The 12,058-nt window shown below is 37.9% G+C and overlaps 1 protein-coding gene across 1 annotated transcript in view; it reads left to right on the top strand.

The window, feature by feature from the left end:
- TNPO1 (transportin 1) overlaps window positions 1-12,058 on the top strand; it is an 83,831-nt gene that overhangs the window by 38,196 nt on the left and 33,577 nt on the right. The window contains exons 2-6 of the mRNA XM_052659008.1: window positions 345-458; window positions 3,152-3,227; window positions 6,736-6,885; window positions 9,931-10,037; window positions 11,718-11,851. Of these exons, the coding sequence (XP_052514968.1) occupies window positions 345-458; window positions 3,152-3,227; window positions 6,736-6,885; window positions 9,931-10,037; window positions 11,718-11,851 (581 nt within the window). The remainder of the gene's footprint in view (window positions 1-344; window positions 459-3,151; window positions 3,228-6,735; window positions 6,886-9,930; window positions 10,038-11,717; window positions 11,852-12,058) is intronic.

Below are 12,058 nucleotides of genomic sequence, written 5' to 3'. Positions count from 1 at the left end.
CGGTTGGAGAAAACTGCGTGGCACTAGGACCCAGGGGGCTCCCGTGAGCGGATCTAGGGGCCAGATTGCAAATTCGCGGTGACTCAGTCTGGTCGGCTCCTTGCGCTCAGCGGCCGCGGCGGCAGCAGCAGACGTTGGCGGCCGAGCTGCTAGGATCAGTTCCCCCGGGTTTCACCGTCTGAGACTTCCTTCGGGGCGCCCCAGGCAGGTCCGAGGCGTCCGGGGAGCGCAAAGGGTCGTTGTGGCGGGGAGGAACGGGGGGTGCTCGGCGCGGGAAGCCCTCGGGCCTGTGCACGGGGAGTAACATTTGCTCCGTCTCTTCCTGTGTCTGGCTTTATTTGCAGCAAACCAAGATGGAGTATGAGTGGAAACCTGACGAGCAAGGGCTTCAGCAAATCCTGCAGCTGCTGAAGGAGTCCCAGTCCCCCGACACCACCATCCAGAGAACCGTGCAACAAGTATCCTTTGCGAGGCCTCGCCGCCGCCCGCGCCGCTCTGCCGCGCCGGGCCCGCTCTAGGCGGCCGGGAGGCTCCCGCCGCCCCTCCCCCTCCCCGCTCCCGGATCCCTCCGCCCTCCGCGCGCCCGCCCGCGAGCAAGGCCCGCCCGCCGCCGCCGCCCCTGCCCGGCGCCTCGCGCACGCGGCCCTCGTGCCCCGAGTCCGGGCCCCCGCCTGCCCCGGCGGCTTCCGGCCACGAGAGGCCGGGGGCGCCCGGCCGCTGCCCGCGATCGCGACATGTGCGCCGGTCGGGCGCCACGTCCTCGCTCTCGGCGGGCCGCTCGAGAAGGCGGAGCGGCTGGGTGCCGGCGCGGACCCCCGGCGAGCCGGCCCACACAATGCGCCGGGCGCGGAGGGGGCGGCGGGCGGGCGCGCTGCGTGCGCGGCGGCGCTCGCCGGCCTGAGTGGGGTGGAGCCGGCGCGGGGTTTGAACTCCCTGGGTGTGGGGCCCGGGGTTTCTTCCAGGCCCTGGTCTTGAAGAGCCGACCTAGGAATGCGGGCTCCCAGGACTCACCTCGGGGCTGTTCAGGCTAACACCTGTTGCGAGCTCCCTGCCTCCCAAGTGGGAAATCTGGCTGAAGACGGTCTGCTCAGTTACCCAAGTCTTGACCGAGTTTGCTGGTGTAGCGGTCCTGTTGCTAAGGCTTTACTGGCAGAAAGGCTTAACAGAAGAACCAGAACCTCTGCTGTGTGTGCTCTCTGCAGTGCCCTAAACTGCGGTGAAATGGAGAGCTCGTCCTGCATCTAATAAAGGAAACAAATTCACCCAATTATAAAATAACTTATTTTAAGATGAAGTTAATTGTTTAAAAACTTCAGGTTTGCAAAAAATGTCTCGATTTTTATTGTTAATAAAGAGGGAAAATTGATTAGTATGGAATTTGGTAAGCTCTTTTGGTGTAGTTTGGACTTAAATTTAAAATACGATAAACTTGGGGTTAAATCGAATTACTTGAGAAGCTCTGGTAAATAAAGTTTCTCAAAGTACTGCATTGCTGTAACTTAAAACCTCGAATAGGCGAGTAAATAGCCTTTTGGTTAATTAATACTGCTTATTTTAAAATGGAGGTGTTAATATTTAGGTCTGCTTGGTTTGGTTTGGTTTTTTTTTCTTTCTTAAGCCATTCTGCTAAATACTGCTAGTACTGAGGGAATAGTAGTTGGTTTGGGGTGTAGTGGAGCTTGTATTTGAAACGTTGCTGTTGCTCAGTCTTAATTTGTATTATCATAGCTTTAGAAATGATAGAAGTTGATTTTTGATGAATTATAGGTGTTAGTATGACAGTTAAGTTAGCCAAGTCCCAAACCACATTGTAATTTACTCTGTAGCATTGTATATCATAAGTTCTTGTTTTAGTGCGTTATTAAGTACTCTTTGTATGGTCAGTACTGTGTGTAGGCTAAGAATCAAATTTACAGTTCATTCTGTATGCCTGGAGCATAGTATACTGTCTGCATAAGGAACAATTTAAATTTCAGTAGATAAAGGTTAATAGTATTTTAAAAATACACACTGCTCTATATTTTCAAAGTGCCTAATGATGACCTTGTTCTTTGTTTCCTTAGGAGAGAATGTAATTACTGTTTTCGTATAGACTTGAGCACTTTTAGAAAGACTGTTACAATAATATGGATAGATAGCTTAAGTTCTAAGGAAGTAAACCTTATTAGGAAGTATTTATGAAAAATTATTAGTGTATCGGCATACTGTTAATCGTGGCTGTTCACTAAAGAAATCACTAGGGTTTTTTGGTGAAAGAAAGTACACCTAGAGAAATGTATGTTGACAGTTAATTCATGTCTGGCCACTGAACACTGAGAGTATTCTAGTGTATGATAAATAGCTTGATAGGTGTGCCTGGAGTTTGTATAGTGGATTTAAAGATTTAGGTCTACTGAGAAAATTCTCATGAAACCCAATTAGAGATGTTATTAAAAAGCGTATTAGGGTTTAAAAGGGCATGAAGAAAGACATAGTAGAGCATTATGTCATTGTTGCCTGCCAGCACGATGGAAACCTGCACATGTGTGTCGCTGGTGAGGGCAGATCTTGGCTGGGGTGAGTAGGGGAGAGGGGATAATTGTAGAACTATTGCAGTAATTTCATAATAGTGAAGATTTGATATGTAGACTTGTACATAAATAGCATTTTATCTAAATTTCTTGAATTCTGAAGAAAAAAGATTCTAATGAAAGTGTCTAAGTTAAAAGGCGATTTTTATAAGGTCAGTTTCCGTAAATGATCTCTGAAAGACTTGTTTTTGTTCATTTAGAATGCTTTTCATTTTTGTCATTATTTTATACTTTAACACCTTTCTGATTACGGTTTGGGGTTTTTTTTAAAGTTCAAATAAGTCAAAGAAATTGTTTTGAAAATTTTTTTCATACAGTGTGCACCTGTACTGAAGGTGGAAAGTTGACTTATTTGTATTGAAAATAATTGATGTAAAATAGTTTAAGATTTTAGCCATAAAGCTCGTAAGAGGTTTAACACAGCCATTGGTGTGTTCTAGGTATTGATGGTTTTAATAAGATAACTTTATTCTTACTGAAAAAAAAATGCAGGCCTAAAAATCACAAAAGAGATTCTTGATTTTAGATTAAAAATCCTGAATTCCTTCCTTAGAAGTTTCCTTAACTACTGTTTGTTCTAGAAACTGGAACAACTCAATCAATATCCAGACTTTAACAACTACCTGATTTTTGTTCTTACAAAATTAAAATCTGAAGGTAAGTAGGGTTTGTGTTGAAAGCTTTTTACATTTTTTTTAATAAGTCTTTGAGATGTACTAAAATACATGAAGAGTTACTCATTTTAAACAATTTCATTTTGTAGGAATCACTTGCTTTAAAGATGTGGAACGAAAGTGTTACTGAAGCATTTGGATGCTTTGATGAGCAGTCAGTTGTTAGTTGGGTGTTTGCAAATGAAAAAGCATTTTGCTGCAGTCCTTGAACATGAATGTCAGAAAGAGATTGATTTCTTTTATACACAAATTGAATGTAGGATTTACTAAAAACTTATATATATGTGTGAGCATATTTGTGTGTTAGAAAGTTGCTTCAACCAAAATGAAGTCATGTAGAATCCGATCACCAGGTCATTGTTAATCCCTTAATTCTGTACTTCGGTTATATGGCCATGTACTATTTTAATTGTTAACAAAAAGTAGAATCATTCTATTCATAGACTCTTGTAACTTTTTTAAACCTTCTGACAGTATACATGAAACCTTTTCATTAACTATTCTGCAACCATTTAAAATTACTTCTATAACAAAGCTTGAAAACTAATTTGATTTTTAAATGACATGGTCATTTGATTGTTTCCTATACATGTAATGTGTCTCTCTCGACTTTATTTATTACACGAATATTTATGGAGCACCACTCCTTGCCAGGAAGTTTGCTGGCTCAAGAGCAATAAAAGTGAACAGAATAATGAGAATCTCTGTCCTCGGAGCTTACACTGTACTGAGAGGTGTTCTCAGAGTTGAGTATTCCCTTCCTGGGATGTTGTCAGACACTCAGAATGCACTCGGGTAATTTTTGAGCGACTATTGGCCTCTAAATGAAAGCACTATACTTAGCCTTTTAGAAGTCTTGGTGCTTCATTAGTGCTTCTGTAGTTAGTAAAAGCACTACACTTGGAGTTGGGAAATAAGTCTTAAACTCTGACACTCATTTCATCTCTTTTTCATCTACAAAATGCCTGTGTTGGACTACCAGACCATATGTAAGGTTTCAACTCTAAGCACTAGTGAGCGGGTTAATGACCTTAAAATCTCACTAATCTTGTATTTATTCAGATTTTAATATTTCATGCCAGTGTATAGTGATTTATTTTAAATTATTTTAAAATTTTCTAGTTCATTTTAGGAATTTTAATTTGTGATTGAAGCATGTAAGAGAAACTTTAGAAATTTCAAAATTTAAATTGCAAAAAACTAAAAAGTCCTTTGGCATATCTTTAAATTCAGCAGTTAATATTCCTAGTTTAATAAATACATATTAATGTGATGTGTTATTTCTTAATACAGAAGTTTTATTTTTCCCACATAGAAGTTGTATCAGATAATGCTCTAAGAACTTTATATTTAGTAAAAGGATTTTTCTAAACATACTGTCTTACTTGAAAATTTTATTTTCACCAAGCCATCTATTCTCTGTCCTGTCCTCTTAAATTCTGAATGTTAAGATTTTTATAATGTTATACTCGTTCTTCAAACTTTCTTGGGATATGAGGATATATCAGAAGTATTTTTAAAAGCAGACAGATGACAAACTTAACAATTCAGATAGCAGCAAGAGAGGCTGGTGTGTAACTGTCTCCCAGAAGACCTATGAATTATAAAACCATGAAATGTTGGAAAAGGTTTTATGTAACATTTGCTATTTCTTCCTGTGTTTATTCATTTATTTGGGACACAAGATTGCTATATCTAGTTTTCTGTTTTAAAAAATTAGCATTGTGACCATCCATATTAGAGAAGGAGCATAAGTAGTCTTTAAATCAATATACTTATTTATTTAGGAACCTTTTTGCCTTTCCTGCGGTAAAAGACCTCAGAGGTCAGCTCATCTACTTCCCTCACTCTGCAGATGAGAATTGAGACCTAGTAAAGGGGTGTTTAAGAAAGAGGACATAGTTAGTTTTAACTCCTTTCACCTTGTGATTTTTTTAAAACTCTCCATGTTTTAATTATAGTTGTAAAAATGGCATAGTGTGTTCATTGTAAGTAAATACACATGCCATTTAAAATAAAATTACAAAACTGATTATTGATGGCTCACAAGACAAAAACATGAATTGCTTGAGGAAGTTAAATAGCTGGCTATTCTTTTATTTTATGGAAGTTTTAAACTTTGAAGAGAATTTAGAATTGCTTTTGTTTCTAAGTTACTGATTGAATGGTGGTAATTGAAACCAGGAAGAAAGTTTTAGAGGGTGACATAAAAGGCTCATAGGCTATGTTGTGGTGGTGGCTCTAATGGTTTTTTTGCAAAGAAACGCAGTCTTTTTGTCCCCCCCATGCTGTACCCTTGAAGAGTTCAATACCAGTCAGACTTTGGGAGCATGCTGGACTAACTAGAACAAGTTGGGTTATTTTATTTTTTAATAAAGTATGTAAAACAATAGTGCTGAAATAGCATACTGTGTTCAGTATACCAGCTCTACAGGTCTTCAGCCCTTTAAGACGGGTGATACTATACCATCATCGAGTAGAGGCTCTGGAGACGGACTCCTCAGGTTGATACTTAGGCTTCCACAGCTTGTAGTCTCTTCTGTGTGAGTTAGGCAAAGGCCTCAGTTTCCTTGTTTGTGCCGTGGAGATAAATTAATCTTGTCTCATGAGGTTGTGAGGATTAAATGCAAACTACTACTAAAAAAAAATAAATGCAAACTACTTGGAAAGCACTTAGCAGTGTTTGGTATGTAATGAGCATTGAGAACATGTTGACTATTGCTAATATTGTTGGTGATAATACAGATTCTTAAAGCATCAATTATATTCTACTAATATTAAATTGGTTCTTCAGAATTTGTTAATATCATCTACGGATTTAACTTCTTTTACGTAGATTCTTTTTTATTTAATCTTCTGGAAATTTAAAAATTGTTTTACCCTCTCCCCCCTTTTCTTTTTAGCTCAGAGGCAAGTGAAAAACATGATATAAATGAACGGCAATTATTTGTATGTGAAGGTGATCCCATATGTTCTTTGTCCACTTAATTTTTAATAGGATATCTTTGGTGACTAACACTTTCATATCTGTAATTTGATGTTTGTATCAGGTTCCAATAAAGCTTGAGTACATTGGCCATATGTAAACTTAAATCAGTGGTTCTCAACCAGGTGCAGCTTTGTTGTGTCCCCCCCACCCATCCCCTTCTCACTGCCCACAGAGACATTTGACATTATCTGGAAACATTTTTGGTTGTCACAATTTGGAGAGGTAATGCTGGCACCTATGGTCAGTGATACAGTGCACAGGACGGCACTCCTAAAGAAAGAATTACCTAGCCCAGAATGTCGATAATGCCAAGGTTGAGAAACCCTGACCTGTAAATCATGGAGCTAATCCTTTGTAATCATTTACAGTATTTTCTCCCCTGGTTATAGCAGATTAATGAAATATTACAATCAATTTTTAATATATTTTAAAAGTTACATTCTTGATATATTTTGAAATAAAAACTACTTTAAAACTCAGTAGTATTGTTATTTTATTACAGATGAACCCACAAGATCATTGAGTGGTCTCATTTTGAAGAATAATGTGAAAGCGCACTTTCAGAACTTCCCAAATGGTGTAACAGACTTTATTAAGAGTGAATGTTTAAACAATATTGGTGACTCCTCTCCTCTGATTAGAGCTACTGTAGGTAAGTAATCTGTTACAATTTTGCTCATCTTGTTTGTGACTGGGTTGGTTTCTGACATGACTGATCATTTCCATAGGAATTTTTGCCATCCAGTTCATGTTGAATTGTGATGAGGAAAATTTCTCATTGCTTCTTTTGATATAATGTTAATGGTTACAGTAAAAGTCCTCTTAATCCTATGAGACCAGGTTCACTAGTAGTTGCTTTATCAAAGTTCGTTAAAATGGGGCGTTAAAAAGTGATACTAGTGTAGGACTACTGTTTTTTCTTTGAGTTCTTTAACTGTCTTTCTTGTGTCATACATGGGGTATAATTTCCAGTTTGACTTTCTTTTACATATAAAGAGAAACTTCTTTGTAAGACAATTTATGTGTAGGACTTTAGGTTTTTACTATATCCCCCCTTGTTTTTAATATTTGCCTTGTATACACCTAATTAACATCAATTTTTGAGTCTTTTTAGAGTGTTTCAGCTTGTTTTTAGTGGAAGAACAAATTTCTATCGTTTTATGAAATACTATATTAAAATGCTTAATTACAGTAACTGAAATAAGTAGTTTTAGGAACCAACACAACTGCCTGTTGGTAAGCACACACATCCTCTGGTAGAAGCAGAAACAGACATGTACTATGAATAGCCCGCCAGTGGATAGATTTCATATGCCATAGCGTTTCTGCAGCCATATTTCACAGGGACTTGGAAAGCTGCTGTTAATCAGGTTGGTTAAATGGGATTCAGTTAAGAACTTCCATAATGAATCAGTCATTTTCATTAAAAGTTCTCTGTTTTTGTTATTTTGTCTCCTGGTGGGTTTGAAAAGCCACTCCAGTACTCTTGCCTGGAAAATCCCATGGACGGAGGAGCCTGGTGGGCTGCAGTCCATGGGGTCGCGACTGAGCGACTTCACTTTCATGCATTGGAGAAGGAAATGGCAACCCACTCCAGTGTTTTCGCCTGGAGCATTCCAGGGACGGGGGAGCCTGGTGGGCTGCCGTCTATGGGATTGCACAGAGTCGGACACGACTGAAGCGACTTAGCAGCAGCAGCAGGGTTTGAAAAGTACCTGATTTATCTCTTACTTATAAAACAGAAGCTCTTTGTAATTTCCCTCCAAATATTAAACATTGCCATTATTAACACTCATTTTAAATAGGATATGTAGAGGGCATTTATAATTTGAGAATTGAGGAAAGGGTCTCCCTCCCTAGGTTATTCATATGGACCCTCATGTATGCCTGATTTTCTACCAGACTCTTGACACTGGTTAAAAAAAAAAGATGGTGAATGTATACCAGTCTTAAATTTTTTTTTAATCTTAACTGTGTTTTGGAAATCTTGCCAAGGAAGTGTATTTGGAAGGACCACATTTCAGTGACTATGTGGTAATCCGTTAGATAGACGTAGAATTGTTTCTGTTGTTAAAGAGTGTATGGTTGGTTTGTAATGGGTATTGCTGAGTACTCAGTTTTCACACCCATCTTTGGTAAAACGACTGAGAATTACAGTTTTTCACTTTTTGTAACTATGGAGGCATTAGAATTTTTTTTGTGAGTGGATGCAATTATATGAGACCAGATTAATTTGAATTTGTCAGTCTGCAAACATTCTTTAATACTGTCTTAGCAGTCATACTGTACCAAATTTTATCTTGTGTTTAATTTTTATTATTGCTTGTTTTAAAACATGGCTTGGTTTCCTTTAGGCAGATCCAGAACTTTCTCGTTCCCTCAACTCTTTATGTTTTGACTTTGGGAAAGAATACATGGCAAGAAAGAACAGATTTACTGTTACTCTTGCTACTTTTTGATCTTACCAGAATGTAACTTGCTCTTTAAAATGCTATCAATACAGTGATCCTCACCTTACAGTTTAGTTTTTTCAGTGGGGAGTAAATCCTGGCCAGCAACTTTACTCTTAACATTTTTTAGCTCTTTACCATTAGGAGCAACTTTCTCAAAACTAACAATGGAAGACTCAAAGAGAATTTATGCACACAAACAGTAAAATTTGTTGTTCAGTTATAATTATTATTTTATGCTCTGCATTTTGTGTACATATCACTGAATTCTCAAAATATGAAGAGAGAACTTTTTCTCTTCTAAAAATTTTCTTTTACAGGTTAATAATTTGAAGTACATATAATTTGCCTACTGTCAGTTTATACTCTTTAATTATGGTGCTGAAAGATCTGTAAACACTAAGCATATTATGTTAACTAATATTAAATTTTCTAAGGCAGAGAAAAACACACAAAACTTCTTTATTATATATTTCTGTATTTGCATAATCCTTAACAGAGCTAAGTTACACAACACAGTTGAAATAATCCAGTCAGTCAGAGTGACATGATCACTAAGCCTATGTCACTCAGGCCTCCACAACCCACCATCACCTTGCCAGTGATTCATCCTTGATCCCCATAAGTGGGAACTGTTGTAGGGGTGTATGGCCTGTCTCCAGGAGAGGGATTGTTGCCAAAAGAGTGGGCGTGTAGAAATGTTCTTGACTGATGGTTCTTTGACTTTCTCTACCATGGGTCATGGCTTTGATACTAGGTTAAGTCAGAGAGCTGTTCTTAGTTCTTTGATGTGTTTTTATTTGAATCTAATAGTCATATTCATCACCCAGTACTAAGTGTTGCTGATAACGTTTTGGTGTATTTTCTTTCTGCTCTTTTGTATGTATTTTTTATAAAATAGGAGTAATTTTAATTAGTAAAAGTATTCTTGGCATTGGAGAAGAGCAAGTTGTCTTTTGTACAGATACTTGTTAAAAAGAGGGTGAAGTGTTGGAAAACAAGATTAGAAACGGCTCTGATTTCTGCTGGGATTTTCCACAGATACACTGTGGTGATGCAGGGATCCTTGATAAATATTACTATGGACATGATTTGCAAGTCTTACCATGATTTGGAACATTTAAATGTGTGTGTGTGCACGTGAACCCACTTGCAAGCACATGATGTAAGCACTTGGCATTGGCTTGTGGTTGCCCACGAGGCCATAATGCAGTCACATTTCCTAAACAGACATGTTTTCTTTCAAGGTATTTTGATCACAACTATAGCCTCCAAGGGAGAATTGCAGAATTGGCCTGACCTCTTACCAAAACTCTGCAGCCTGTTGGATTCTGAAGATTACAACACTTGTGAGGTAAGGATTTTTGCTTCATATATAGTTTTTCTTGTCATGTTGTGTATTAGTAATCTTGAGAAAAAAGAATTCCTCTGAAACAAAAAACATCAAAACTTAGAGACCTAAAGTTACCTTTTTGTTTTGAGTGAGTGATCATTTACCTTACTGTTTTCCATAAAGACCATTAAGTTATGAAACCTCTTTAGTATACTTCCTACAGAGAAAAATCTTCTGTTTTTGTATTTTAGAGCTATTCTTGGGTGTGTATATGTATCATCAGCAAAGCTGTTGTCAAGCTTAATCAGTTGTGATATTTTTTGAAGATGGACTTAATTAAATTCACTGAATTCCCAGACCATGGGTACATTTTCAGTGTCTCTAAGTTTTTTGGTGCCTCTTGTATGATACATCTGAGGTACATCTAGTATTGTTTTAATTATAAATTATAGTCTCTTGTTGTTTGCCACTGATCAGGTCAGTAGCAACCTTTCCATTTGGGGGGATAAGAGGGAGTCTGTATGGATTCGTTTTCCTGTAATTTCTCACCTAATGAGGATCTTAACCATCTCTTTCATTAGCAGGTGAAAACAATGTCTTAAATGGAAATCATTTTATATGTTTTGCCTCCTAAGGCAGTGACTCAATCTCCTCAAAAAAGAGCAAGGCTTGGAGGCAGGGCAGGTATAAAAATAACCTAATGTAAAGGAATCGAGTGGTCTTTCTGATTTACCGTTTATTGCCAGGTTGACTTGGGGAAGAGAGGACCAGGGAGAGGAGAAGCTAGCGAAAAGGAGTCTTAAAAAGTCACTCTTCTCCCTTCTTAAAAAAAAGGAAAAAAGCTTGCATTCTCATATATGTTTTCTAGTAATGCCTTGGAAATGCACTAAGATTATAGGAAAATAAAAATAATACTTAGCTGTAGGGTAACAGTTGATGAAAATTTAAATAGCGCTTTGGTATAAAGACAACATAAAAGACCAAAATCTTAAGCAAGCACTTCGCAAGAATAAAAAGTTTAAACTGATGATCATGAAATCGTGGAGCCACTGTCATACAGTACTGAGTTAACTGTACTGTGGCGAATAAGCACCAACGTACTGCTGATGTAATTATAAAAAGAGTAAATGAGGTGGTTGAGGTAACTAACAGGCTAGATGCTGTATACAGGAGCTCTCCAGATAAGCCGCTTGGTTGTAAAATGGTTGTAGGGAAATTGCCAGTTGAATACAGTTTTTATCAGTGAATGATTTATATGTAAATAATTATGATAATTAAGATTTCTTTTGGTATTTCAGAAAGAAGTGATACAGTGGTTAAATAGACTCATACATAAACGTAGAGTATTACATTGTTTTAACAAACCAGTATTTAATAAGAGAAAATTAGTGTTGATTTAAAATTGACAAGAATACTTCAAAAGTTGTTTTTTAACTAGATGACATTACTTACAGTCCCTGCCAACCAGAATTCTAATTCTGAGTCATTTAATGCTAAAATTAAAATGTGCCATTATGTTTAAATTACGGTTTTAAATCAGTGGTATGCTTTTTCTTAAAATTGATGATTAAGTATATGGATTTCATGATGCAGATTTTATGTGGGCTGAGAACATTAATCCATACAAATTAGTTAATATTCCTCAATTTGCTTTTAAAATAGCTTCATTTTTAATTCTAATCATTGAAATGTCTTTTACAGGGAGCATTTGGCGCCCTTCAGAAAATTTGTGAAGATTCTGCTGAGATTTTAGATAGTGATGTTTTAGATCGTCCGCTCAACATCATGATTCCCAAATTTTTACAGTTCTTCAAGCACAGTAGTCCAAAAATAAGGTATCTGTATAGCCAGTATTAAATTCATTTATAAACCCTGATACAAACCTGACCACTCCCTCATTTTGCATAACCTAGTACTTCTGTGATTGCCTGTGTGCTCCGTTGCTAAGTCGTGTCCACCTCTTTGCGACCCCGAGGACTGTAGCCCACCAGGCTCCTCTGTCCATGGGATTCTCCAGGCAAGAATACTGGAGTGGGTTGCCA

This window comes from Budorcas taxicolor, chromosome 20 (genome assembly GCF_023091745.1).
Source record: "Budorcas taxicolor isolate Tak-1 chromosome 20, Takin1.1, whole genome shotgun sequence".
NCBI classification, from domain to species: domain Eukaryota; kingdom Metazoa; phylum Chordata; class Mammalia; order Artiodactyla; family Bovidae; genus Budorcas; species Budorcas taxicolor.
This window is presented reverse-complemented; position numbering and strand designations above follow the sequence as displayed.